Source organism: Mesoplodon mirus (assembly GCF_964341445.2).
Source record: "Mesoplodon mirus genome assembly, chromosome: 4".
Classification (NCBI taxonomy): domain Eukaryota; kingdom Metazoa; phylum Chordata; class Mammalia; order Artiodactyla; family Ziphiidae; genus Mesoplodon; species Mesoplodon mirus.
In genome coordinates this window covers 165,388,652-165,415,844 of record NC_138979.1, presented here as the reverse complement: position 1 = coordinate 165,415,844, position 27,193 = coordinate 165,388,652, and the positions used below count along the sequence as shown (strand labels likewise).

The following is a 27,193-nucleotide window of genomic DNA, read 5'->3' as shown; positions in this document are numbered from 1 at the left end:
TGGCCCCAAAGAAGTAAAAATTCTTTCAGCTGAGAAACTTAAAGATAGAGAGAACTCTTGTATTGCACAGAAGGTAACTTTTACAACACCATTTTTACACTCTGTTGGTTCAAACATAGATCCTATTCATTAGAAGTTATACTAATTTTCTTAAAACCATAATCAGTACAGCATAGGAGCTATAACCATGGGCTTTGGAGACAAACCTGGCTTTGAGTTTTAACTTTAGTAGCTACTTGACCTTGTGCAAGTCACATAGCCTCAGTTTCCCCACTTCCGAATTCACCACAGGACTTGGTATAGGATATTAAGAGGTAGAGCATATACAGAACCTGGGATATGAAAAAACATCCAATTTATTTAAACTATTATTATTATTAATATGATTCAACTCTTTCCTAATAATCAAAAGGAAGCATGTTAATTCCATGGTGTGCCTCCACGGACTCAGAACTTTTCCAGGCCTCCATTCAAAAGGTGACCGTATTACATTTGGTGCCACAAAAGTTACCATCCAAAGATGAACAGACCGTAGTTGGTTGTTGCTTTTTATATTTCTGTGTCTTCTAAAATATACTCAGCTAACCCCATTTCCAAAATAAAGTTGATTTCTAAAGCCACTGAAAGTAAAAGAGCAATTCAGGCATCGACAAATGTGATTTCTTGGTCCAGCTACAGGTAATGATGATATACTGCTGCTAAGTTGAGGAAGAGTGGCTTAAAGGTTCTGGCAATTTGCACAGGGCTGGCAGAAAATGCTTTCTTGCAGGTAGACCATTAATACCATCTGAAATGTTGTCAAGCATGTGGACATGCTAATAGGAATATCGTAGCAACATTCATCTGTGCAAAATTAATGCCAGAGGTATTTTTGCATTTTGTTTTGAGTCTGGAATAAAGGAAGGGAAAGTTTTCTTTATTGCTTTGTTGACACTAAAAAATGAGACCGTGGGTCTAATGAACAGTCAGAGAATGAATACTATGTATTAGAGCCAGAGGCAAAACAAAATCAATGTGGGTAGACTCAAGTAGTACAGCATTTCAGAGGTTCTTAGAATGTCTCTCTCCCCAAAGAACACTTCGTGAGTTTCAAAGCAAACATCAGACGCTAAGGACAAGGAACTGGGGGAAATTCTTTGAGCTCCGCACTGGTCTTGTTCCTGGTGTTGACCCAGACAAATTCTCTTAGAGTCAGATGGGGGGGTATTGTGCTACCCGAAGGTCATCTAGAATGTTCAGCCACTTGTAAGTGATGGATGGAACTCAACAGGAATTAATATCTTGTATTTATAAAGTGCCTTTTGACCAAGGAGCTCAAAATGCAATTATAAGCATCATCTCATTAATCCTCACAACACACCTTTGGGGCCAAAGAAAAAAGAACTATTTGTATGTTCTGAGCCTCCATCCTTTAGTGTGCCAAGGCAAGGAAATTAATCTCTTGGAGTAGAAAACTGATCAGCTGGGGGAAGTAAATTAATAGACTCAGAGCACAAGGGCATTATTAAGTAAGGGAGCTTTTCCAGACTCACTTAAGTGGTTCGAGGAGCCAGGGAGAACCACCTTTCCAAAGTGATGAGATGTTTACTCCTAGAAAGCAGTGGGGGTCACCCAGGAATGCCCTGACTTGGCTGATGAAGCTCACTGCCTCATGTCTTCTGGGTATGTTTGGAAATGGAAAATATATATGGACAGACATATTATCAATTCCTTCCCATATTGAAGGCATAGTATTGATCCACCATCTCTAGGCTATAGGAGTTGAGCTATTTAAGCAAAGATGGCTCAATAGGATAGATTCAATCCTATCTCAGACATTTACCAGTTCTGTGAACTTGCATAATTTTCTTAATCTAGATGTCTATTTCTTCATCTGTTCCAAAAAATACAGGAAGACGTTAATACCTATATTGTAAGATTTTATACAAATTAAATGTAATAATCCAGTCAAGGATGCTCATGGGGAGTTGGAAGAGTCTGGAAATGTGATTTATTTTCATTCTCAGGGGATGGGAGTAGGGACTGTGCTGGAGATGTAACCCTGGTGCTCCATGTCCACTTATCCAAGTGATCACGCCCCTATTCCTTGGCTTTGTCAAGTTTGTGTGCAAACATGTTAACATTGAACTTTTCCCAAATCTAAATCAAAGTGCCATTTCGGTTGAAGTGCTATTATATTAAAGACAATTTACCCTGATGCAATAATTGGACCATATATCACCAATCCTTATCCTTTCCCTGTATTTTGAAGCCATTCTCAACTCTCTTCCTGAAGCTCATTAATCCTGGACTTTTTATTTATCCTCATCCATTAAGGATACTTTAAATCCCAGAAAGATGAACAAAACAAGGCCCAGGTGACCAAAATATCTTTATTTGCTTTCATAGTTTAAGAAACTCTTTCCAAGTAATCTAATGGAACTTTCTTCATGATCATAGGTCTGTCTAGAACTTACTCTTTAAGATCCACTTTCAAAAATGACATGCTATAAATTAACAAAATAAAAACGACTATAAAATTTGCTTTCCTTCCTCAAGTGGTGTCACTCTTTGCCTTCTATAATTATTCCAAAATATGCCCTGAAGCTAGGCTAGTCAATTTCAACCTGGCTTTTGTCTAGTTCCTTCCTGGTAAACACATTAAGTATACCTATGTCTTGGTGTATCTTTAAGCTTTAGTTTCTTCATATATAAAATGAAAGTTATAATAATAACTACAACATAGGGCTGTTGTGAGAATTAACTGAGAACTAAGTGTCTGTAAAGTACTTAGCATAGTGTGTGGCACAAAATAATTGCTCATTATATGATTTGTTACTATTGCTGTTATTGTTATAACAGTACCTGATTCAGAAGGGTTAAGCTAAAAAGAAGGCAAACTTAAGATTTACTTCACCACACAACTTTTAGTGTCAAATCTTTTCAAATTTCCTTTTCAACCTAAAACCTTAATGTTCTATCTTTAACCTTTTGACACATGATCCTTTCAAGATTCCCCTAGCTGTCCTTCTTCTTATCACTTAGTTCTTCCACTTTGCAAAAGCCACGGTGTTATGTTAGGGCTTATTCTTCCCCATGATCCATTCTTTCCTGCATACCCACCCTCTGTGAAATCTCTCTGTTACTCTTTAATCTTGGTGATTCAATTCTCTCCAGGTGCCTTCCTTCCCACTCGCCCCCAGTTCCCATTTACTTTCATTCCTCTCATGCAGAGGACATCAAACTCAATGTTTTTAATGTCAGAATGCTAGAATATTTGGTTTAAACAAATTCCAATCATTCAAACATTCATGCGTGGTGTCACTACACAGCTCTGAGGACAGGTAGGAGGTCTGGAAGGACAATTCCGATGAGCAACAAATAGGAACATTTTCATCCTTGTGAATAGGAAAGTCACACCAATATCAACATTGCTGATGCCATAATAAACTTATGCTACAGTATTATTTCTGCTTAGATCATATGGGGTCTCTGGTGTTTGTAAATTATAGGTCTTCTAGACCAACCTTGAACCTCCTGCCTACAAATGAATATATTATTTCCAAGGGATCTAAAAATAACAATCACTGTCCCATGCACCACCCACCTCTGACCTGGTGAATATGCTGGTTGTTGTGTCTAAACAACACAACACAGCATAGTCACACAGTAGGCTTATTTCCAACTTAAGCCCAAGAGAGTTTCCAATTAAATTGCTTCCCAAAAAGTTTGTGCCATCTTGCTTTCACACAGTATACTTTATGAACTTCAAAGCAGGACTTTAATTACATTAAATTTATTCTTTTTTGTTTTATAACAGCATTCCAACCTGATAAGAAAATGTTCAACTCTAGGCCTTTTATTTCCTGTAGGAGATACCTTTCTTAGTTTTGTGCCATCTTGCAAGTGTGATAAGCATATCTTTTGTACATTCATTCCAGACCCTGAAAATTTTACAGAATAGGAGGATTATGTGGTGACTTTAAAACGTTTACAAATTCTTTAAAACTCCCCTCTGTGAGAGGTAGAACTTGATTCTCCAACTGGGCTGGATTTAGTAACTCAATTCTAAAGAATAGGATATGGTGGAATTAACAATGTGCGACTCATTTTAGAGACTAGATCAGAAAAGGCACTGTGACTTCCTCCCACTCCTTCTCTCATGGCTCACTCTGGGGAAGCTACTGTTGTATCATAAGGACACTTAAGCCACCCACATGTCAAGGAACTGAGGCCACCAGATCCTTCAGACCTAGGTAAGCCTTGAGATGACTGTAGCCCTTGTCAATAGATGAGTAATGTTAACCCATCAGACACTTTGATACAGAACCACTCGACTAAGTTGCTACTAAATCCTGACCTTCAGAAACTGTGAGATAATAAATGTTAGCTGTTTGAAGCCACTAAATTTTGGGGTAATTTGTTATACAGCAATAGATACAGAATAACTAGAGAGCTTCATCTGAGCGTTTCAGTTCAACCAGAGGCAGATCTCCTTAAGAGGCTGTCATAGCTCGCCTTACATTATACTCTTTCGAGGAAATGAAGATATGCTATATCTATAACATATTCCTCATGTGCCAATTTGCTAATGCTCTCCAAAGGGAATTTAGACTATTTAGGTAAGACTTGTTTTGAAGAGCCCAGGCCATCACCAGATTCTTTGTTAAATATGGTTAAATGTATACCAACTTATCTGTCCAATAAAACACATGAGAATTTTTACATATTGGTTCCAATTTTGAGACACATTGTTTTGGACAACGTAAAATTTAGAACACTTTTCCCAAACTAGTTTTCTATTCTGACTGACTCCCATCATTATTTCTGGGTAAACATGAACAAGGGCTTAGAGTTCAAATTTCTTCAGCATCCTGGAACATTACTCATCTAAGACCCAGAGTTTTGAGCTCCTTCGAGGAACTCTATTATCATTTCCCCACCTTTTAGGAGGACTGCATTTTCCTACTTGTCTGCACCAGCCTTTACGGTCTGAAGGAGATTCTTCTTGTTAAGAACTTGTTGGAGATCTGTGGAGGTGAAGGCTGAGGGGGAGGGAGAGTCCACATAACCACTGAGGTCCCTCTTAAGCAATTTTTTTTTTGTTTTCGGCTGTGGCGGGTCTTAGTTGCGGCATGTGGGATCTTCGTTGAGCCATGTGGGTTCTTTCGTTGTGGTGCTCGGCCTTCTCTCTAGTTGAGGCATGGGGATTTTCTCTTCTCTAGTTGTGGCACGTGGGCTCCAGGGCACGTGGGCTCTGTAGTTTGTGGCAGGTGGGACCTCTCGTTGAGGCGCTCAAGCTCAGGAGTTATGGCGCGTGGGCTTAGTTGCCCCGCGGCATGTGGGATCTTAGTTTCCCGACGACCAGGGATCAAACCGGCGTCCCTTGCATGGGAAGGAGGATTCTTTACCACTGGACCACCAGGGAAGTCCCGAAAATTTTTTTTGTGTTTCATAATTATAAAGCAGTTTCTAGGAGTAGAGGTCATTGGACCTTACAGTTTACATTTTGAGAGGAATCTACACTTTTAAGGTTGAGGGGACCTCAAAGATCATCTAAGAAATATATTTCTCAAACTTTCACTTAGAATATCATTAGCCACAGGATTTCTAGAGTAGGCAAGCAGCAGAGAGTGTATGTCTTGAAGACCACCCTTCCCCCACAAAGGTATTAATTAAAGAATTGTCTATACTCCTGATTTGTTTGGTGATGTGGCATTTCCAAGGCTTTTCAAAATATGAACCAGTTGGCAGCCATGCATCATTTAGTGCAAGATTCAAAGGTCAGGTATACACGACTACAATGTGGTACAAGAATCAAAATTTTCCCAGTGAAGGAATAACCTCAGGGAATGCGGTTGGTGTACTATATCTTAAATTCATGCAATGCCTCGGCCTCATTAACTCTGCTTGGCAAATTAATTCAAATTGATTTGTTTGTGAGAACTGCAGCATGGCTTCAAATCTGGCCACAAACAAAGGATAATGATAAATAACAATGTATTCAGCTCAGAGAAAATACCTAGAGAATAGTATAGATCAGCATGGTGGCTGTTTTTATAACATAACTGACTTTGTTAAAAAAAAAAACAAAGAAGAAAAGAAAATAAATGAAAGGGAGAATATAGCCTATACAAATAAAACACGTTTTATAGATAACACTGATATATCATAAATATCCCAAACAAAGGCAGATAAAGTATCTGAAAGCATCCAAGGGGGAATAGACAAAAAAAAAAAAAAAAGATCAGAAAAATTTTAAATGGACATTTAATTTTTTAAAACACCATTAACTCAATTTAAGGCAGAATAATAACAGGTAATGAGGGGGGGAAAAGCAAAAAGAAAATAATGTGATATGGCAGGAAGAACCAAGATTAATTCCAAAATGTCATATCTGAAAGAAAGAAAGAAAAAGGATAATTCCTCAGCAAAAATCATCAGTTTCCAACCTCAGTTTGAGGCCTTGAGGGTTGAAAGGGAGAAAGTTTAAGAGGAAAATAGATTGTAATAATGAGAGCCTTTTCCAAGCTCTCTGCTAGTGTGTTAAGTTGCAAAATAGCTATAATCCCATTCCGATATCCATGCCCCTTTGCAGTGGGACTCTGTGACTCCTCCCATCAGATGTAAGTCTATTTTTCCACCCCTTGATTCTTGATTGGCTCTGAGGCTTGCTTTGTTTGGCACAGGGCATACTAGTAAGTGTGATGGAAGCAGACATTTGAACAGCCTTGCATGTTGGTGTTTGCCCGCTTATGCTGATGAAGCCTGAAACTGCCATATGAAGGAAGCTGGGCTCCTGGAAGATGAAAGACCACAAGAAGAGAAACCCCAGCCACCCAAGCCTACCCTTCCAGCCCAGTCAGCTCACTTGAGCTCCCGGATGTGTGAGTGAGGCCATCAAGATCATCCAGCTCCATCCAAGCCAGCCTGGAACAGAAAAACACCCACCTGACCCACAGAAACATGTGCAATAAATAAAGTTTGGGGGTGGTTTGTTATGCAGCAAACACTAAATGATACTGCCAGGAAGTCGGGAAATCCAGTAAGGACAAGGAAGCTGAGATGTGGTAAACAAAACACCCTCCCCTGTTTGAGTCTCCATCAAGGCCCATCAGGAGGAGTGGGGAAGCACTCAGCTGCTGTCTGGGGAGTCAAGGGAGTTTGCTTAGGGAAAAGCTTAGGGATCTTGGAATGGACACAAGGAGACACAGGCCCCTGTTATCTATCCTTAGCCCTCTTCCACATTCTAAAGGGAGAATTATCAAGTCCAAGGGGAAGGGATGCAATAATGCAGCTTCCATGAGAGGGGAAGGGAAGGAAAGATCAAGGGTGAGGGAGTTGGAACAGGGTGGGAAAACTAGAGAAGATTATTTCTTCTCTGATCTCCATCCATTTCTAGACTTAGACTAAGAAAAGGGAGGGAGAATAGTAGAGATTGACTCTACAGGTAATAAGGGACCATCACTATTTAAATGATGGATGGACAGACAGTTGGTAAGAAAAGCAGGTTGGACTTACTGGTAAGATATCCTGGAACACTAACCCCACCCCCACCAATGGATTTCTTAGTCCTCAAATGGTTTCATGGGAAACCTTGGAGGATTGCCTTCTCTTTTTTGGAGCAAACACTGCCTTCACTAACCCCAGCCTTCCAAACCCAACCAAACCAAACCGTTTATGTTCTTGCAGGGTACAAATAATCTCTGGTCATGAATAGCTTACCTAGGTTTAGAATGGAAGGATATTCCCCCTCACACTTCCTACTAATACAAAATAAAAACAAAGCAAAGCACTGAATTAAAGACCAAAATGAGACAAAACGCATTCCTGCCTTGCAACCTTGGCTTTTAAAATCAGGCACTGCATCTTCAGCCCCTTTTTAAAGCTTATGGATTACAAAAAGCAGCCTTTATAAATTCATGGATGAGTTTAAAAGTCATTTTCCTGGGCCTTAACAGCTGGTATCAGAATAGTATTATTTTAGCATGTCAATGGCAGTTAGACTCTAGAGAAAAGCATTAAAAATGAGCAGAATTTAGTGACTAAGGGGTTCAATAAAGAGAAAGGACAACTAACACTGCTAAGTGTTTTGACCGACAACTCAAGCAACACATACTTGTCAAAAATTAGAAGTATATCACAGTTTATGTCATGACTCAAATATTAGTTCATATTATAAATGTGATAGTCAGAACAGCATTTTTTTTCAAAATTAGGGCTTTTTCCCCCCACTTTTAAGAAAGTGGTCAATGATTATGTAAAATTATGGACACATTTCAAATATTTACCTGCCACCTAGACTCCACTATCCTACACTGCATCAGTTCTTGTGGGCATGGTTTTTCGCCTTTGGTGTGAAATTATAATCACCTTAACAAGGTTTTGGGTTTTTTTGTTTAAACAATCTTTTTACACCATCCTACACACAATCCCCTCCCTAACACACAATGACACCAAACACTGACACATCTTAAGTGCTCAAGAATACTCATGAAATTGATGACTACTGCTGCCTCAAACAAAGGCAGGTATCCTGACTCTAATAAATGATTAACTTATTAGCTTTGACGATTAGATGGTTACTAAAGTCCTCATAATCTCTGAAAACCTACAAATGTGAGGCATATAAATAAAATATTAATGACTTCCTTCTTTTAGTCACTTAATATGACATTAAATACATGATAATAAATCTTGGTTACCTGAAGAATATGTCTAAAGATCTGTAGGCTATTTTATATTTAAATGTATTTATTTGTGCTGGGCAAATGCAACGTTTTTTATATTACCCAATGAGGTGTGTGTATATGTATCCTGTATAAGAAGAGAGATTTTATAGATATCTCAAAGGAAAGAATGCCTTTGCATGTTCTCCATAAAACCTTGCACCTTTCATCAAGAAACAGCTCCTCGATATCTGTGAGAAATAAATATCCAGGATTTAAAGAATGATTCAGAATAATTTCAAATGTCATCTCTAATAATAATGGAATTGATCAATATTTTTTTATAAAAGCCAAGGAGGAGATATCAGACAGATCTATTCTCTTGATGGAAGTAGCAAACTCTATCATCTGCAATATTTCAAATTATGCTAGTCAAATTAGAGTAGTCCATATTGTGTAGAAATTTCTAAACCAACCAGGGAAATGGACCAAGTGAACTAGTATTTTCACCATTCTAATTGCTAGGTTCCTTTGAAATTTACATTTTCAGAAACCCACTTTTATCTTTGCAATAATGATTCAAGAGAATCAAAGAAGCCTTGAGTGTCTCGATTTGCTTACTCCAGTCCTATTGATGTACCACTGCTGTCCTGTCAAAAATCACTTAGAACATTGGTGAGTATAAGGTATTTTATTATTAGGACAAGAGATGAGACAGGTAGAGTAGAGCATGCAGTTTTCTTGGGTTTATATTTTCATTTCTGATTTTCAGGGATGGTGGTTTATTTAAATCACATTTGATTCCTCACAAGTGCCTAGACTTCTGAATGGGGACTGAAATTTTCTGTCTAACCAAAACTCAAGGATGCTGTCCAAAGATTTACTTCATTTAGTGTTTTTCTTTCAAAGATTTACCTTTGAGTGTGACTCAGAAAGGAGAACCTAGACACAGTGAAGCAGTAAAGATATATGAAGATTTTCTCCTTATTTATCCTATTGACTTAAAAAAGTTCTAATTGAATAATGGTCCAATTCCTATTATTCAGTTCCTAGCACAGGGATTTACAGAGATAGATGCTTACTAAATACTTTCAGAGAAGAATCTGAATGGTTTCTGTTAACAAAGGAATGTAGATACTAGGATGGCTTCTGTCCCTAGAGGTTGGCTATGTCATTGGTATTTCGACCACAACTACACATGTAAAAGGCAGTGAGGTTTGAAGGTACACAATTATTACTCACACTGTTCAGCCCTCTAGTCAACACTTTGTTGGTTCTAAGTAGCTGCAGTTGGGGTAGTGGCACAAATCAAGGAATCAAAGCCAGAGGAGAGAGGGACAAAGTCCACTTACCTTGACTGTTCTATCTGACCAGAAAAAATTAAAGCAAATGTAGCTTGGCAGAATGAGGCAGCTAGATAACCAGGCAGCCAAAGAATGAGCTGAATTTACTGGCTGAAAAGTTCATTAATGTTTTGGCCTATGCATTTATGGGCGACATTTATAACTACTATCACATGTCAACCAGACCACCAGGAAGGTGGGCTTAGAACACGTGCTGCAGATGAATTGCATACAACTCTTGAGAATGGCATTGAGACTAGGGACTTGTCATAAAGGTCTGGGATCAGGGTTGGCCAGGGCTGTGAGTCACTGTGTTGGCACAGTACCTCGCTCAGTTCAGTTGACTTATTTCAAGGACAGATCTATTAAGAGTATTTCAAAATTCCCTTTATGAGCCTACTTGGAGCTCACAATTCTCTGAGGCCATAGTGGAAGAAAGTCACAAAATGAAGCAAAACTATTAGATTTCACTTGGTTTATCACCTGTAGAAGATCTCAATTGCTCCCTGAGAACAAGATATCCTTTTTCATGTATTGCCTTCATTTTTACCTCTCCCAGAGGTCCAGCCCCACTCTTACCACACAGAAAATTCAGTAAAAATATCCAAGTATTCAGTTTGAAAGTCTAAAAGCATTTCAGTTCTATTTCAGTTTGTGCTTCACTTATATAAATTCCTATTTTATTTGAAACAGTCAGCATCTCAAAACAGTTTTATATAGGTTTCAAAATGAAGTAATAAGTATTTCTAAACCCTGGCTGTCTGAGAAGACTTTAGATTTACTTTTTACTTTACACTTATTTTAGATTTATACTTAGCTCTTTATTTTTAACTTCATAGATGCCTAAATGTTCTCCTTCCTCCCTTTTATCAATTTGTCTAAGTACACTGGGAAATCTACCCTTTGAGACCTACCGAGAATCACCTGACTAATGTAAAGATATTTTAATAAAATTAGATTTAATTGTTTCAACAAAGAAAAACTCTACAGTAAAATCTTAAAAGTTATTCATAATAAAACATTTGATATTTTACTGTTGCTTTTAAAATGGACTTTTTATGTATAGTTAATGCTTGTAAAGGATACTCTTTATCTGTGTATATTGTTATTGTGTACATGCAGACAATAAAATCAGAAGTCATCTCCGATAATCTCAGTACAGTTGTGCAGTTTAACATTTATTGAGCATGTATTATACAGCCACTTTGACTTTAAAAAAGGGGGGTAATTAGCAAAACCATGGTCACTCTGCTTGAGCTATCAGGAGCCAAGTCTGGTGGTATATGCTTTCTTTTCTGGTGGGGGGAACGCTGACTTTTTATTAATAACTTTATTACAATCAATACTGAAGTTAGTAAAATGTGAAGGAAGCTCTATTTTGCATAAATAAAATCTGGTCTGTCTTAGACTGATGTTTTGAAATTTATCTTAAACTTGTCATGTTTGTGTGTATATACAAAAAAATATACAACCTGGTTCTTGTTCCTTTAATAAACAGGAGAACAGAATCTAAAGTCCCTAAAACTCAGCAGCAGGAAGTGGACTGAGTCACATCTAAGGAGAGTCCACCCTCATTAAAGGAGATCAATGGCCAGAAACAGAGCAGAATTTCAAGCAGGATGCTCTCATCAGCAGGTTAGGGACAGCCAATGCCAAGAAAATGAAGAGAATGTTCTCTGGAACTTAGAAGATGTACGTATCAGGGAGCAGGGAGAAGAAAAGATAAATGCTAAGAAGTCAGTTGGCACCTTTATACAGAAGGGCTATGAAGAATAGGCGAGGGCAGCTAAGCCAGTGGCTAACAAAAAAACATGGATTCAAAAGGAAAGTATGTGACTCCTCTCAGGAGAGAGGGGAGAAAAATGTATTCAGAGCTCCAAAACTTATGGTTACTAAGTAGAAGTAACAGAACTAGGGAAATAATCATGCTTCCTGTTGGTTGTTTTCAAATCTTGCTCTAAGCAATGCACAGCATAACAGAAATAAAGGTAAACTGAATCTATGTCTTTGGTGTTCAGTTAGGAAAGGGGTGTATGTATGGTTGGGTTTTTGTTTGTTTAAGTACAGGTAAATGGATTGCCTGTCCCAGTGACGCATCTGTCCACTTCTCGATCCTGAATTAACCTCACCATTGGGTCTATGCTACTCTACATAGAAGTACTGTTTTCTGTGTCTCTTGGGATTTAACTCATCCACTTAGAGATTATCTTTCTCCCTTTATTCCAAACAGAGATGACATAGCCCATAAAATAAAGCTTATCGGTCAGTAAAAACAGCTATAAGTTTCAAAACATGCATAATCTAGACCAGGGGGCCCCCACCTACAAAGGAGTAGCAAATCTGACTCTTCACAGCTTGTTTTTGTATATTGTTTTATTAGAACACAGCCATGTCTATTCATTTATGAATTGTCTATGATTGGTTTTGTACTGTAACAGCAGCGTTAAATAGCTGCAACAAAGACCTTATGGCTTGCAAAGACAATAATATTCATTATTTGGCCTTTTGCAGAAAAAGTTTCTCTAAATAAAGGTATCAGGGTCTCCATGCCTATATTCAAATCCAAGTTGGCCCTATCACCTACTAGTTGTATGATACTGGAGAGTATGTTACTTAACAGCTCTGAGACTCAGTTTCCTAATCTCTAAAATGGGAATAATAACAGAATCCTTTTCCAGGATGCTGTAAGAAGGATTCAATATGATAATCCATGAACCTGGCACAGAATAAGTACTATGTCAGTATTATCTATTATTAACTAATATTATTCCCTTAAAATCCTTTATGCAAGGATATTTTGGTATCTCCTCATTCCCTTCTCCAGGATATACAGCTCTGAAACACTGGTAGGCATTTGGAATGAAGATTTCACCATTGAACTCTGAGAAAATGACATTTCTATGATGTGATTAAAATGAAGACAAATCGAGTTTAATTAAACATTGAGACTGGCAATTGTGCATCGGGCAGAAGCACATTTCTAGTAAATGTTTAATAATGTGATTACAGAGTGCACTGCATGCACCGGGCTGTGAGAAACAATAGTAAATTTGCATGTGAATGTACATCTGTCAACCAAATGAATTTGAGCTCCATATACAGTGCACACTGGAATGCTCCTGGGAAACAGATGGAAAAGTAGGGTGTTAGAAAGGAAGAGGAGTGTAGGAACAAACAAATCTGTGTAGAATCCCAGTGTTGACACTTTATGGCCCTGTGACTGCAGCAAATATGCTTAAACTCCTTGAGCCTTGGTTTATTCATCTGTAAAAGAGGGAGATTAATATTTCTCTCTTGCAATCATTGGACAGATTACACTAAGTGAAACAATCTATGCACAATGCCTGCCCATTAGTTCCCTCGGTGTGAAAGGTGTAGGTCAGGTCACAGTTTATGCTTGTGTATGTCTAGGTAGGGGAACAGAATTTGTTAGCATTGTCCTAGAGAGCCCAAGGTTACAGCCCAAATTCCATCCTATGCCCACCCTTGTCTGGTCCTCAGGCTCCATCAGACACTTGCGTGTGCCACTGAGCCCAGATCTCACCTGATAGCACCCTGTTGCACTCTTTGGAACTGCAGGTACAATGTAGTATAGTGCATAGAAGCATTAAGTTTGCCTTCTAAGAGATACAGTCTTGAGTTCCAGGTCTTTAAATACTAGTTTATGACCCTAGGAGTTAATGTCATAAACCTCCATATTCCTATCTGTAAAATGATGACAAAAATAGTCTCTACCTCTTAGGGCTACTGTGAAGATTTAATATAAGAACCCAGTTCAGTGCCTGAGACTGAATAACTGCACAATCAAATTTAGTATTAAGATTATCTTGCTTGGGTACATGCATTCCTCTTCCACTAGACTATAACATCCTTGAGGGCAGGGATTTTGTTTTATTTCCCATTGTATGGCCATCACCTAGCTTGGATTCGCACGTAAAGTAGACTTTGAATAAATATTTGTTGAATGGTGAATGAATGAATGAATAAGGAGACCACTCCACTCAAACCCACTCCACTGATGAGGAGGGGGATTAGCAACATCTTTTTTTATATAAAAGGCAACATCAGTTAATAAAAAGACGTTTGAAGTGTTTCTGCTATTTGAAAATGCAATATAAAATTTTTTTCTGGCCCATTATTCACTTACTTCCTTAATTTGTTTTGCTATAACCTTTAGCTTTTGACTTAAACTGTCATTTTCTAATCCTGTACGTGGTCCCCAAGTGTTCTTATGCAGCACTGCATATCCATCATTGGCATTTGTCAGATCCCTCCAACCAGGCCATCACAGTGTCAGGGACTTACGGTAAAGCTATAAAACTACCATGTGGAAAAGAAATGCACTTCATGGCGCAAACTGTAACTATCACTGGGAATCTAATCCAATCCACGTTAACTCCATGAATTGAAGATTAAAAGTGCCTCTTTAACCTTGACTCATCTGTCCTTCTTCCTCTGACCCTCCTTTCCCCTTTCTTTAGCCTGCTGGGGTATTGACAGGGATTTCAGAGGAGTGAAAGGTCTTTATCTCTTTGAGATGAGCTGCAATATGATTACAATCGATTTGAGTGATTTACAGTTTAGAGTGCCTTTCATTACCCTCTGTGCTTTATAGAATTATAAACGACATACTGTATGTGAATATATATTACTATTATTGGATATTTATTTACTATTTTCCTCGAAGAAGCTAGACATTCTTTTTTAGGCTTTAAATAACTACAGGGACCCTGCAAACTTGTGCAAAGCTTAAATTGAAGAGACTGAAAATTGGGAAGTTTTCCTATAAATAAAACTATACTCTTGGGTGTGTGTTAGGACATTTGCTGCCCACATAACTCTGGGACAGAGAGAAAACAGTATAGGGTAATTGTGTTTTAGGTTAGGATAATAATTCTAGGTTTTCATAATTAAGGACAAATTCTGAAGGCCAGAATTTCATTTAACTACTTAAACTGGAGCTTCTCTGTGACAATAGGACAAATAAAGCTTGTAATTCACTTAGCCCAGCTTTGAAATTATGCAATATTTGATGACTGTTTTAATTCGGAAGAATTCTTATTATAAAGACCTTGCAAGGAGTAAGATGTTATTAGTATTTTTATGTCACACTATCTCAAATAAAATTTGAAAATCACATAACATTGTGACCATACTGTAATTCTAATCTTCAAAGTATCATTCCATGGATTTGGTTTAATAAAAATGTACTCAATGTTCATAGAAATTAAGAAATCTTTTTTGTTACATTCTTACTTAAATAGTGCCTAGAAGTGACCCTCAAATTTCTCATAACTTATTTCATTGAGTCCCTGGACTATAATACGTATAATATTTAACTTATGGGTAAATAAACAATTATCGTGCACATTTTAATTAGTAAAATCCAGTTTCTTTAAATCCAAAGACAGTCTACTGAAGATGAGAAAAACATAAACCAGCACTTAAAACTAAGGTGTGCATCTTATAAAGTCTTACAGAATTTTCCAGGAAAATTACTCTTTTGCTCAACAGCCCTCTAGATCAAAAGGACTGCCCTGTTCACAAATGAATTCTGGATAAATCTCTTTAGTTACTATAATTGCTATCATATTATCTGATAGATAGTTTCATCATTATGACAAGCTCCTTTGTGTGCTATTTAATTATTTTATAAATAACCTTGAGTCATGTGTTAGCTTAATGTCTCAGGAGCATATGCCATGTGTCCATGTGCTCACGTGCTATGTGGCTGTGTCTATCAGAAATATTCTTCTCTTCCATAGGATGATTAAGTATATATGTAAATATATGTTACATACATCTATGTACACATCCTTGTTTTTTTGTCTTCTGGGTGGTTATGTTTAATTTTAGCATTAGGCAGAAGCCCACAGTTTGCCTTGAAACTCTTATCAGCTTCTAAGAGACATTTACAGGGAGAGAAAGGCTCTAGGTTTGATAGCAGTAATTGTATTTAACTTGTAAGATACAAGGCTATTTATCTTGTAGCTGGGAATTCACAGAAGAGAAAGGAGGTTTTTCTGATAAAACAAAAATTAAAGAAAAAAATACTAAGCACTCTCTCACCACTCTCTCTTTCTCCAAGTAAGACCATGAAACAGTAAAATAGACTTTCATTGAATAATTTAATAAAGCTCTTCCTGTCCGCTTAGATATGTTGCTAGAAGGTAAAATGGGATCATGAAAGGAAAGATGCTCCAAGTCCCCAAGGCCTGAGCAATGGTGTAGAGGAAGGCAAATGTCATAAATGACCAGGTTAGGGCTGACTTCTAACTTGGCAGAAGCTGAAAATTTAACTTGAGAGAAAAATTCTAAATTGTCAAGACTTGGGATAAGACCAGAATTCCTGGGGCTTGCGAGTGTTCTACGGTATCAAAGTGAATCCCTGGAAGGATCAGAGTGTGATGAAAAACTAGAACTCTCAAGTCAGGTGGTCTTGGGTTGGAGTACCAGCGTTTCCACTTACGCTGTGAGCCAGGTAAGTACCTGAGCTCTTGGAACTGTTCTTAGTCTGTAAAATGGGGATAGTACTAACATTGACCTCTAGTGTTACATTAAGGCTAAATAAGATATTGAACATAAAGTACAGAGTATGTAGTAAATGCTCAACCAAGAGCAGCCATCACCATCTGGATGAGTGTGGCCGAGAGATGGTGGCATCTCCATTTTCTACATCTCTGGGACAACAACCCCATGAATTGGGTGGAGTTATTATCCCAGTGACTGTGTAAAGACAAAACACATTAGATGAGTTCAGAAGGTGTATGAAGGTAAATGCCCATTATTTTATTAATGGTATAAATGAAGATTTACATTATGTAAAACAGATAGAAGGAAATAAGAGACAGTATATCCTAGTCCTACACCATCCAATACCAGCCACCAGCCACTAGCCTCATAGTGTCAGCCTGAGGATTGAGTGAAACATGTATTTAAATCCCTCAGTGCCTAGGACATAATAATTGCACAATAAAAGTAAACCTTCAGGGCCTCAGTCATACCAGTCACATCGCAAGTGTGGCTACGTGTGGTTAGTGGCTACCATATTGAACAGCACCAGCACGCAGTCTGAATGAAGAAAAAGAGACATTTTTAGCTTTCTAAATATCAGTGATTCTCAAACCTAGCTGCATATAGAATCACCTTGGGAGCTCCCTAAAAATACTGATGTCTGGACCAGTGCTTCTCAAATTTTACTGTGCACATGAGTCACCTGGGGACCTTGTTAAATTCAGATTCTAATTCAGTAGGTTTGGGGTGTGGCCCAAGGTTCTGCATTTTTAACAACCTCCCAGGTGATACTGAAGCTGCTGATACATGGGCCACACCCCAGACCAATTAAATTTGATTACCTGGGACTGGGGCCTGAGCATCCACAGATTTTTTTTTTAATTCCCAGGAGAATCTCATTGGCAGCCAGGTTAAAGGATGCTGCTTTTTACACACACACACACACACACACACACACACACACACACACCCCACCAACCATAGCAAGTTAAAAGTCCCTTGGAAACGGAAACTCACCTACCTGTGAGTCCTAATTCGTTGCTGACAAATTGGAAAAAAATGACTATTTAGCAATGCAAGTATTTAGCATGCACTGGTTTGATTAATTGATACATTGATTAACTGATACATTTTGTGACCAAATGTTTGAAGAACTTATTGCAAGATGGTTTTAAAATGTACTTAGCAATGTTCAAACACATTCATTAAGTAAGCCTCTCTCTAGTTGATGCTATATCACTACAGTCTTAAAACCATGCTCAAATATGGCTTTCCCTTTTGGTTGTATTTATGCTTCTTATTCCCTTTGCAGGACTTCACTATCTATGTTTTTTTTTTGCAATTGAACTGAAAGTAACACTAGTCCTGAACGGATGAATGAGCAGGTAGATGGGGCTTATTTTAATGTGTGCTTCAAATCTGGCAAGGCCTCAAATGTTTGCAGGCAAAGACGAAAGAAAAGGAAAGAAAACCTCCTGGCTAGGAATTAATGAAAACCCAAGGCCTGAGAAATTTCAGCATTATGTCAAGTACACAGACTTGTTTTTAACCCTTCAAAGTCTCAATAATCTAGGATGAGATGTGAACAAAAAAAAATCTCTCTTACCCCCATGCATACTGTCTAAACAATGAAAGGATAATAAGCATTTGAAATAAAATATGTTGGAGACTTTCTTTAACTTGGTAATTCTCAAATGGGGGCAGTTTTGCCCCCCAGCAGACAGTTGGCATTTGTGGAGACGCTACTGGCATCAAGGGGGTGGAAATTACGGATCCTGACAAACATCCTACAATGCACAGGTCAGACCCCCCCGCCCAGCAAAGAATTATCCAGACCCAAATCTCAATAGCACCAAGGCTGAGGAACGCTACTAACTAAACGAGTCCAGGCAAGGACTTCTATTTGAGAATACTTTAATGGAAAAAACAACAAAACTAATAACCTAGTGTCAGTATCAATTAACTTGATAGAAGATAGGAAAATGAGAAAGAAATTTGAGGGGGTGCAATCTGAGTATCAGGATAGGAATCCCGAGTCTGCCCCTCAACTGTGTGATATCGGGTAAGTTATTTTGACTCTCAGAGCCTCAACAATGTAACCTTAATATGAGTATGGTGGTAATAATACCAAACCAAGTACCCTCACAAGAGGGAGTGAGGCACATATGCAGTAACGCGTATGAAGGCACTTACAGCATCAGTAAGCGCTATAGAAATGTTTTTACTTTCAATCCCTATAAAGAAAATGTTCTTTGGAATTTGAAACATTCAAATATAAAGAAAGAGTTTTCCCATGCAGTGTCCTTGAAGCGGAGCCACATCTACATCTTTTCCATGATCTGAGTTGGGTGGTCAAGCAGGATGGAAGCATAGGTCATCAGTGGACATTTTACTGACTGAGGAAAGGGAAACAAATCAAGAGCACTTCCATGAACTTAGTGTGCGGTATCAAGGAAAAGGGAAAAAAACATTGAGACTCCGCTCTCCTCAGCACCACCTGCCATGGGAAGATGGAAAGTCTTACACATTGAAGCTGCTTATCAGTCTTCATTTTCCAGGAAGCCTGGCTCTGACCTAAAAAGCCCCTTCCTGTGCCATGTTCAGTGTTCTGAAAGTCCTGATGACATAACCAGTCACCTATTCACAGCAGAGAGAGGATCTTTAACAGTACCAGTCAGCTCAGCCTCCCAGGGGACCTAGAGCTGGGGCTAAAATTAATTCCTCATGCTCAACTCACCGTTCACCTGCCCTCTCTTGTCCCCTCCACTGCATTGTGTCAAGACAGCAATTAGAGGCTTTATAAGGAACATTTGTCAGTGCCTGGATGATAACTCTGGGCTGATTCTTCTTTTATTCCCCTCTCCTGTTCCTTAGCCTTTCTATTTTCAGGTTCAAAGTAAGAAGCTGCTTTTGAGTTGTATCTCCCAGAATTAAGTGATACAAGATTCTGATGGCTATAGAACTATTTCCATCTTAGATCCTTCCTGATTCACAAAAAGCCAATGCTACATGCCATGGGCCCAGCTGGTTTCTAAATACTTCACAGTGGGATGTTTCAGTAGAGCCACATAAAATCCTATAAATGAGCATGAGAAGGTTCTGGAGTTGACCCACTCATCCTGGTGCACAGGGACCTGGAGAGCAGACACGGTTTCCTGAGAGCATGCCTTCCGAATGAGATGACGTAAGTGAATATTCTGTAGGAGTTATACTTCTCTACTGTTTAAACATTAGCTATACACAAGTAGCACAAACTGAACTCCTCTTGCTGGTTTATAGACTTATCACTATTGATAAAACAGAATGGCTTGGAAAAAGAATGGATACATCATTTTTGCAGCAACTGTGTCAAGATTGCATGACCAGGTGGCTTTATTCTTTGATACCTAGATACAGAGGTTATTTTGATCTTATGGTTTAAAATAAATTAAATAAATATTGCCAGATTGCTCTAATGGAGCTTTAAATTTACCAAAATGGATCCTTTCAGTAGCACAGGGAAGCAGGTGGGAGAGAAAATAAGGTATCCAAAGCTGAAAAGGTGAGCCACTCCTAGGAAGTCCTAGTCCAACTAGAATGTTGGACTTCCCAAAGCCATTTTCCAACCTAGGCAATGGAGTAAGGTGACAGCTCCTTTAAATACTCAGTGTTCTTTGAGTTGCTTCATGGAAGCACATTGCCATCCTTGTTAGGAGGACAGCTTCATCTCATTACAAATGAGTCTTTTAGCACAGCTAAGAAAACTTTTGTTTTTTAAAAGAGGATTTTCGACTCCCCATCTCACAGTAACTACCTTTGTGTGGTTACTGGTACTGACCTTTATAACATGATACTTTAAGAAAAGGAATAAATCTAAGATGACACAAGAAAGATGCTCATTTCTATCTATTCATCTTTCAAAATATCCCCCAATTTGCTATGGGAGCAATATTGGAAATTGTGCTCAGCTGGGAACAGGAGAATCTGGTCCTAGTTCTGTTCCTCATTTACTATTCTCTCATGACTATTCTCTCACAGAAAAAAACACAATATCTCCCTGGGTCTCATTTTAAATTTGAAATGGAGAATAAAAGTACCTACCCTACCTAATTTACAGGCTATTTAATAGTCAAAATGAAGTAGTCTATATGAGTGAATACATAATAGCAAAAAATGCTACTCAAATGTTTGGTAATCCTCATAGCTAACATTCATTGAGTATTGACTTAACTGACCCAGCATTATGTTGGGTATTTTACATGCTTATTCACATTAGCCCTAGAAAGTAAGTATTATCATCATCCCATTGTATAGACTTGGAAACAGAGACTTGGGAGGTTCAATAGCTTGCCTAAGGTTTGGAACTGGATCACCAAATAGGAGGAATAAGCACTTACCTAGAGAACCAAGAAAGCAGAGAGAGTAACAAATGAGAATGTGGGGAGAAAGAATCTGCTATATTTTGAAAGCATTATAGTGATCATCAGAGAAGAAAAGTCAGAACTGTTAGAAATTCTTACACTTAGTTTATAGTTGTTATGTTTTGAATTATGTGTGGGGACATGCACCAAACATTTTAGTGCTTAGGGCTTTCAAGGTCTTAATCTAGTGGGCCTCAGAATTATAGCTAATGGCACCAAGGTCCCAACTCTAGCCAGTTGACTCCAAAGCCCATACTTATAACTGCTTTACTGTATCATGTCCTGTAATAATAACACATATTATTACCAAATGACAGTTACCAACAGTTACTAATAATGATTTTCAGTGGGAAGCAATGCCATTAAAGAAAGGTTTGTTCTGTTTTGAAAACATAGGAAGCAACTCATAATTTGGAACTAAACATACAAAGAGATAGGCACACAGCAAGGGTCACTGGTTTTCCTACATATATGTGGTTTTAAAAATGACCATTAAAGAGCCTTCTCATTGCTAGCAGCAAACTCAGAATTCTATATTGGCTCAGGGCAAGTGGTTAGCATCAATTTAGAATCTTTGAAATTCCTAATAGAAACACAACAGACCCTACAGCAACAGTATCAGGGCCAATGATAATATGCATAGAGAGGGATTGATTTTTCTTATGAACAAATTAACAGTTTTTAAGATTTTAGGCTATTTCAATTCTTCCCATCACTCATCCCCCAGAGTTTAAGAAGCATTTAAAAAATCAGGTCTATTAGTGTCTAGTGCATTTGGATGATGATGAGAATACACAGTAGCTGCTAACACCTCTGGCTTTCTTCAAAGGCTCAAAGATAAATGCATATGGTCATTTCTGTGCCTTAATCTAAGAAGTGCTAAGAGTAGTATGTCAAAAGACTCCCAGCAGAGACTGAGCTGGATATGGTACAGAGACTGAGATGGTAGATAAATGAGTGGGTGGGGCTTTTTGCTTTAGTATTTTGGGGGTCTTGTATGCTCTTTGTGAATGCTCCCATAATTCTTAAAGCAGACATAGGAAGACCCTGGCTAATACAGGAAAAACCCAGTAGCACAGTTACTTCTACTTGGCATTTAAAGAAAAGTAATGCTAACTTAGGTATGAAAAAATAATCACAGCCTTCAAGTCATTCAACATTCTTGGGCCACAAATAGGCAAATTTACATATTTCTCTCAAGTGTGATGATTATTAGCTAAAGGGCTCTTACATTTCTGGAAATGTGCTTCCGGCTTCCTTACCTCTGTGCTCACCTCACTATAAAGGAAGTAAGAAGATAACAGTGAGAAAATGATGGGCAGTTGGAGTGTAGGAGCTAGAGAGTTAGACATAGCATAAATGCCCACATTTGGCATGATGGAGCAAAGGCCTTTAGCCAAAGTATTTTCCCTTCCATTCCTGGCACTTTTATGATCAGGGTTCAGGGCTCTTTCCTGGTAGAAGTGAGAGATGAGAGGGAAAGCTAAGGGATTATTTGAATGATCTTTTTAAAGAAGGCAACCTTTCCCCCCATTATCCTTGATTTGGCCATCTGGCTCTGGGAGTTTGTTGGCGAATGCTCCTTGACTATAAAATTTAAACAGATGATTAACCCCTCTCCCTCCCACACCAGCATGCCTGCTATTAAAATGCCTACTAGGACCAACCTCTGAAAATCAAGGCAGGCTAGTGGAAGTGAGGGAGCAAACACTGGCAAAGTCAACGAAATGAATGGAATTCCACCCTTAGTTTTTCTCTCATTGTTACCCTGACTTGATGTTCACCATCTCAGGTTTAGTAAACTTCCTTTCACAGTCTTTCTGCCATCTCTGGCCATCTGTATGTTCAATCACACCTGACTAAATGGCACCGCAAAGCCCAGATCTCATATTGATTATTCCATGATTACTAACAATAGTTTATTTTAGAGATGGTGTACCCTCCCCTCTATTGCTCGTCATTTGCAGTGCCCCAGAAAATCCATAATCATTGTATTTGGTATGAGCCAGTCAGCAGTATTAATCAGATGGACAAAAGAAGTATTCAGTGCATAGTTAGTAAGTCTCCAGAAGCTCCCTGTACTGGACCAAGTCCGAAAGAAATAACTTATTTTTTCATCCAAAAAATATGAATGTGTGCTTAATATTCAGTGTTTTAATGATTTGGTGACAGTCATGAGAAAATCACCAGTTAGAAGTAAGAATGGGAGAACAAAAGAGAGTCTGGGCATTGAGAGTAAAACATGTACCTGTGGGATAATGCTCATTCACTGGCCAGTTGTCCACCTGAAGCGTGGCATTGCCGCCGTTCCTGGTAAAGCGCACCACGTGGTATTTGCCATCATTTACCGGGGTCCTGTCCTCTTTGATGGAGATGTCAACTGTGCCAATATTGAAGACAACTCCAATTTTCCCCTGTTCCTATAATAAAGAGACACAAAAGGCAAGTTATCACTAACCACAAGGTTTTCTCCCTTTCAAGTGGATCCTCCAACTAACAATGAATCCGTAGGTACCCAGAGAGAGCTGTCAGCTTGAAGTTAATAATAGTATCCTACATTTCTCCATGGGCTTTCATCCTGAACATAAAAGCCAATGGTACAAAACCACCCAAATTGCTCTCAGAGGCTGCACTGCACAGGTTACATCATTTGATTGCCCTCAACAGATATCAAAGCTGGAACCACAGAACTACCTAACAAGTGAGTAATGACACTGCAAGGTTCTGTGAGATGTTTTCTAGAAGAGGCTAATCAGACACTGAATTGTAGGTTACTTCACAATTCAGATTTAGGATTAAAGAGGAAATGCAAGCCTGCTTGCACTCTGGGGGGCAACCAAGGCCAAGAGGAGGTGTACAGAATGGTGAGGAACCAAAACCATAGGAGCTAGCACTATAGACTGACTCTTGGTGATACTTTCTGTAGGTATACAGAACATAAGAAATGTATCCTCAGTGGGGCCCAGTGAAACTGAACTGAGGTTTTCCAAGTCAGATGCTGGCACCCTTCCCACCCTTGTAGCCCTATTCCTAAGGTTCAGCCAAAGAAGGAGGTAATATTCAGGGCTATAGCTTTATGTTACACAGCAGAAGAGAACCTCTGTGGCCCTACATAGACTTTTGGGAGGGAAAACACAATGAATTCCAGAGGAGTAACATTAGGGCAATGAAGGTGATGATTGTGGTGATGGTGGTGGTGGTGGTGGTGACATCATCCACCTCCTGGGAAGTGCCCAGAACCACTGAAATATAAATAACAATGTTATTACAACTCTTACTCTACTCCTTTAATAACCTATGACTAAGAGTTGGAATTAGTATTCAGAAGAAGACACAAAATGAAAGTAACCTCACGGATCAGATATAATCAGTCTCTCGCAACCTCTCAGAAAGGTATCAGCATGCAGGGTGTCAGGAGGAAATGGGCAAGGAGAGAAAAGAAACATCTTTCTCCATTTCTCTAATAGTCTGGCTTATTGGCAAACAGTCCGTTGGACTTTCAAAAACAATAAAATTTAGGTGTGATTCTGATGTTCTACAAGACTGAGTCACAATATTTGTCCACATAGTCTCTGTTATCCTCTATTTCCTTCTATTTAAGAAGAAGGAGAAGGAGGAAGTGGAGGAGGAAAGGAAGGAGAAGGATATGGAAAAAGAAGTCCAGAATCCACACACACCAAGACATAGGAAAGATTTCACTGAATCTCAAGTTTAGTAATTTTGGTTCATTCATTCATTCATTCAATATATAAATACACTATTTATTAAGCACTCACTATGCTTAAAGTCAATAAATTGAGACTTCTGGTGAGATTTTAGGTACTGGTTTCCATAGAGTTTGCTAGACTTCACTTTTTTCCCCAAAAGACAGGCTTTCCTTAACTAGCCAATTTTCCTTTAGTTATGTGAACACATCTTGTGCCCAATAAAAGAATGAATAAGTACCTAGGAGCCTTAATTGTTAAAAAGTAGGAATCTAGGCTGATCAAAAGAGGCTGATTTCAGCATGCAGGGATGCTGAGATACAGGGTAGACATCATTGCTTCCTTTGTGCCCTGATAGCACAGCACACAATGTAAAATGGTGTCTGCAATTCCCATGTTCTGTTCTCTAGGAGAAGCAATTCTGGTGCCTCCCCAGATGGTGACTAAACATACTCATTTTCTTAAGTTTCTAAGAAACAGGATTTCTTAAATCCCTGTTTATTGAGACACTGTGTTCTCAGCTTTGTTTTGTTTTGTTTTCCTATCTCTGCACCTCCAGCACTAAACAAAATACCTACTATTAAAACATGATGCATGGAGAAGTGAACCTGATGATCGGTTCTTTTGCATCTTTCATGACCATAATTAATAATATTATGATCCATTTTATTCTTTCTCCTTAATTCTCTGGGAATGCAGAAATGACAATATGACTTTTCTGCTTTCTCTTAAAGAGTTGGTATGTACTTCTAAGGATGGTGTGTGTGTGTGTGGGTGTGTATGTGTGTGTTGGTACCTAATCACTCTCGTGCCTAAATAAGCAAGGCTATAATAACCTGAGTCATAATCTTTTTAGCAGAATTGAAGACTGGAGGAGTGAAAAAAACCATGACTGCAGACACCATTACTCCTCTGCCCACCCCACAAATGTGGACTGTTTATTGCATCACTGTTCCTCAATGAGAAACCACTGTATAAATTCTGGATGCATGTAAAGGACTGCTGGTGATTCAATTCACCTCAGTCACTAATTAATCATGGAAGGAGGACAGTTTTAGGGGGAGAGAGGAGACCTTTAGACCAGCCTTCTGCAGCTTTTCAGCAGCAGCGGTGGCAAAGTACAGTTCTGGCTCACGGAGTAGGCTGATCAGTGAGATATATTCTTGGGCAGATTTTCTGCAAGATCCATAATAGATTCAGGAAAAGAGAAGATTTAATCTCTGCCAGAATAAATATTTGGTCCTTATCTTAGGCGCCACACATTTGCTATTGCAGTCACTGTTCTGGGGAGGTCTTCTTAATCCTGCTAGCACGTTGCCAATGTCAGTGGAGACCCTTACTCAGATGTTTCACTGTGTTTCCTGCAGTGGTAAACGTGCCTGTGCTGGACCTCAGATGTGGTCTCTTCACTAATGAGATTTCATTACTGCAACCTCCTTGTCATTTGTCATGGGACCACAGTGGCATTACAATCTGTGGCTAACTGCTTTGTCTCAGTTCATTATAAGCTTTGTGACAAATACCCAAACAGTTGCCCAGGCTTAAATCCATCATGCTCAGCTGCCATGAAAATAAAGTGGGCTGGCTCATGTGTCCAGAAAAGAGATGATGTGAAGGATACAAAGCACTGGCTTTGGAGTCAGCCCTGACTAACCTGGGGCAAGTTACTTAACTTTTCTGAACCCATTTCTTGATAATATATTATGGGGATAGGATACCAGCTTTACATACTTTGGAGGGCTGTTATAAGGCTGAAACGTTATAATTAATATGACAGTACTTTATGAATAATAAAATATTATACCAATATAAGGTATACATGAGATTAAGAGAAGGAAACCATCCAATCATTTGACTATTTAAAACACTGTGATTGCTGGAGAAGTTCATTGGTTCGATATGATAAACATGGGTTTTAGCATATCTTGGTTCAAATGATACCTCTGATTCTTAAAGCTGCATGACCTGGGGCAGGTTGTTTAACTTCTGGTGTTTCTTTTATAAAGGATCACGTGGAGGAAGAAAGGCAAATTGCAGTGAGGATTTTAGGAGAACACATATGTGTGAAGCACCTGGCACAAAGCTCTGCATATTTTGGGACCTCAATAAATGTAAGTCACCTCTTCTCTTTCTTCCCCCCTCATTAGTGTGGTTGACACTAGTGGCATGAGCCAAGGACTGGTTGGCTTGGCAACACTGTCATTAAGAAATATTGTAAAAATAAATGTAAATTTTAGCAAATAGAACACTAAAAAACCAACATTTGCACAGTTGATTTCCTGCCACGATTTGCTCTCTCTCCACATTCCTTGGTGCCTTTTATAAGCCTCTCCAAGATAAGCAAAAGTGTAGGTGCAAAAACAGCATGACTATAAATTTTAATAACTCCATACCCTTCACCACTAAAGTTGCTACCAAGGCAATCACTTCAATCTATGTTACTCCTTGATATTAAAAACAAAGACAAGTGGTAAATCGGAAGACATTACCAAAGAATCCTCAAGTGCATTCAGGGAAAAAACTGAACAGTACAGAAAATGGCTGTCTTTAAATAGCCAGTAAGTCATTCTTTATCAGTAATGACT

The 27,193-nt window shown here is 38.6% G+C and overlaps 1 protein-coding gene across 18 annotated transcripts in view; it reads right to left on the bottom strand.

The window, feature by feature from the left end:
• NRXN3 (neurexin 3) overlaps positions 1-27,193 on the bottom strand; it is a gene marked incomplete at both ends in the record, with an annotated part of 1,625,679 nt that overhangs the window by 167,598 nt on the left and 1,430,888 nt on the right. For all 18 annotated transcript variants that reach the window (XM_082616773.1, XM_082616786.1, XM_082616783.1 and 15 more), the window contains one exon: positions 23,153-23,324. In XM_082616773.1, coding sequence (XP_082472899.1) covers positions 23,153-23,324 — 172 coding nt within the window. The remainder of the gene's footprint in view (positions 1-23,152; positions 23,325-27,193) is intronic.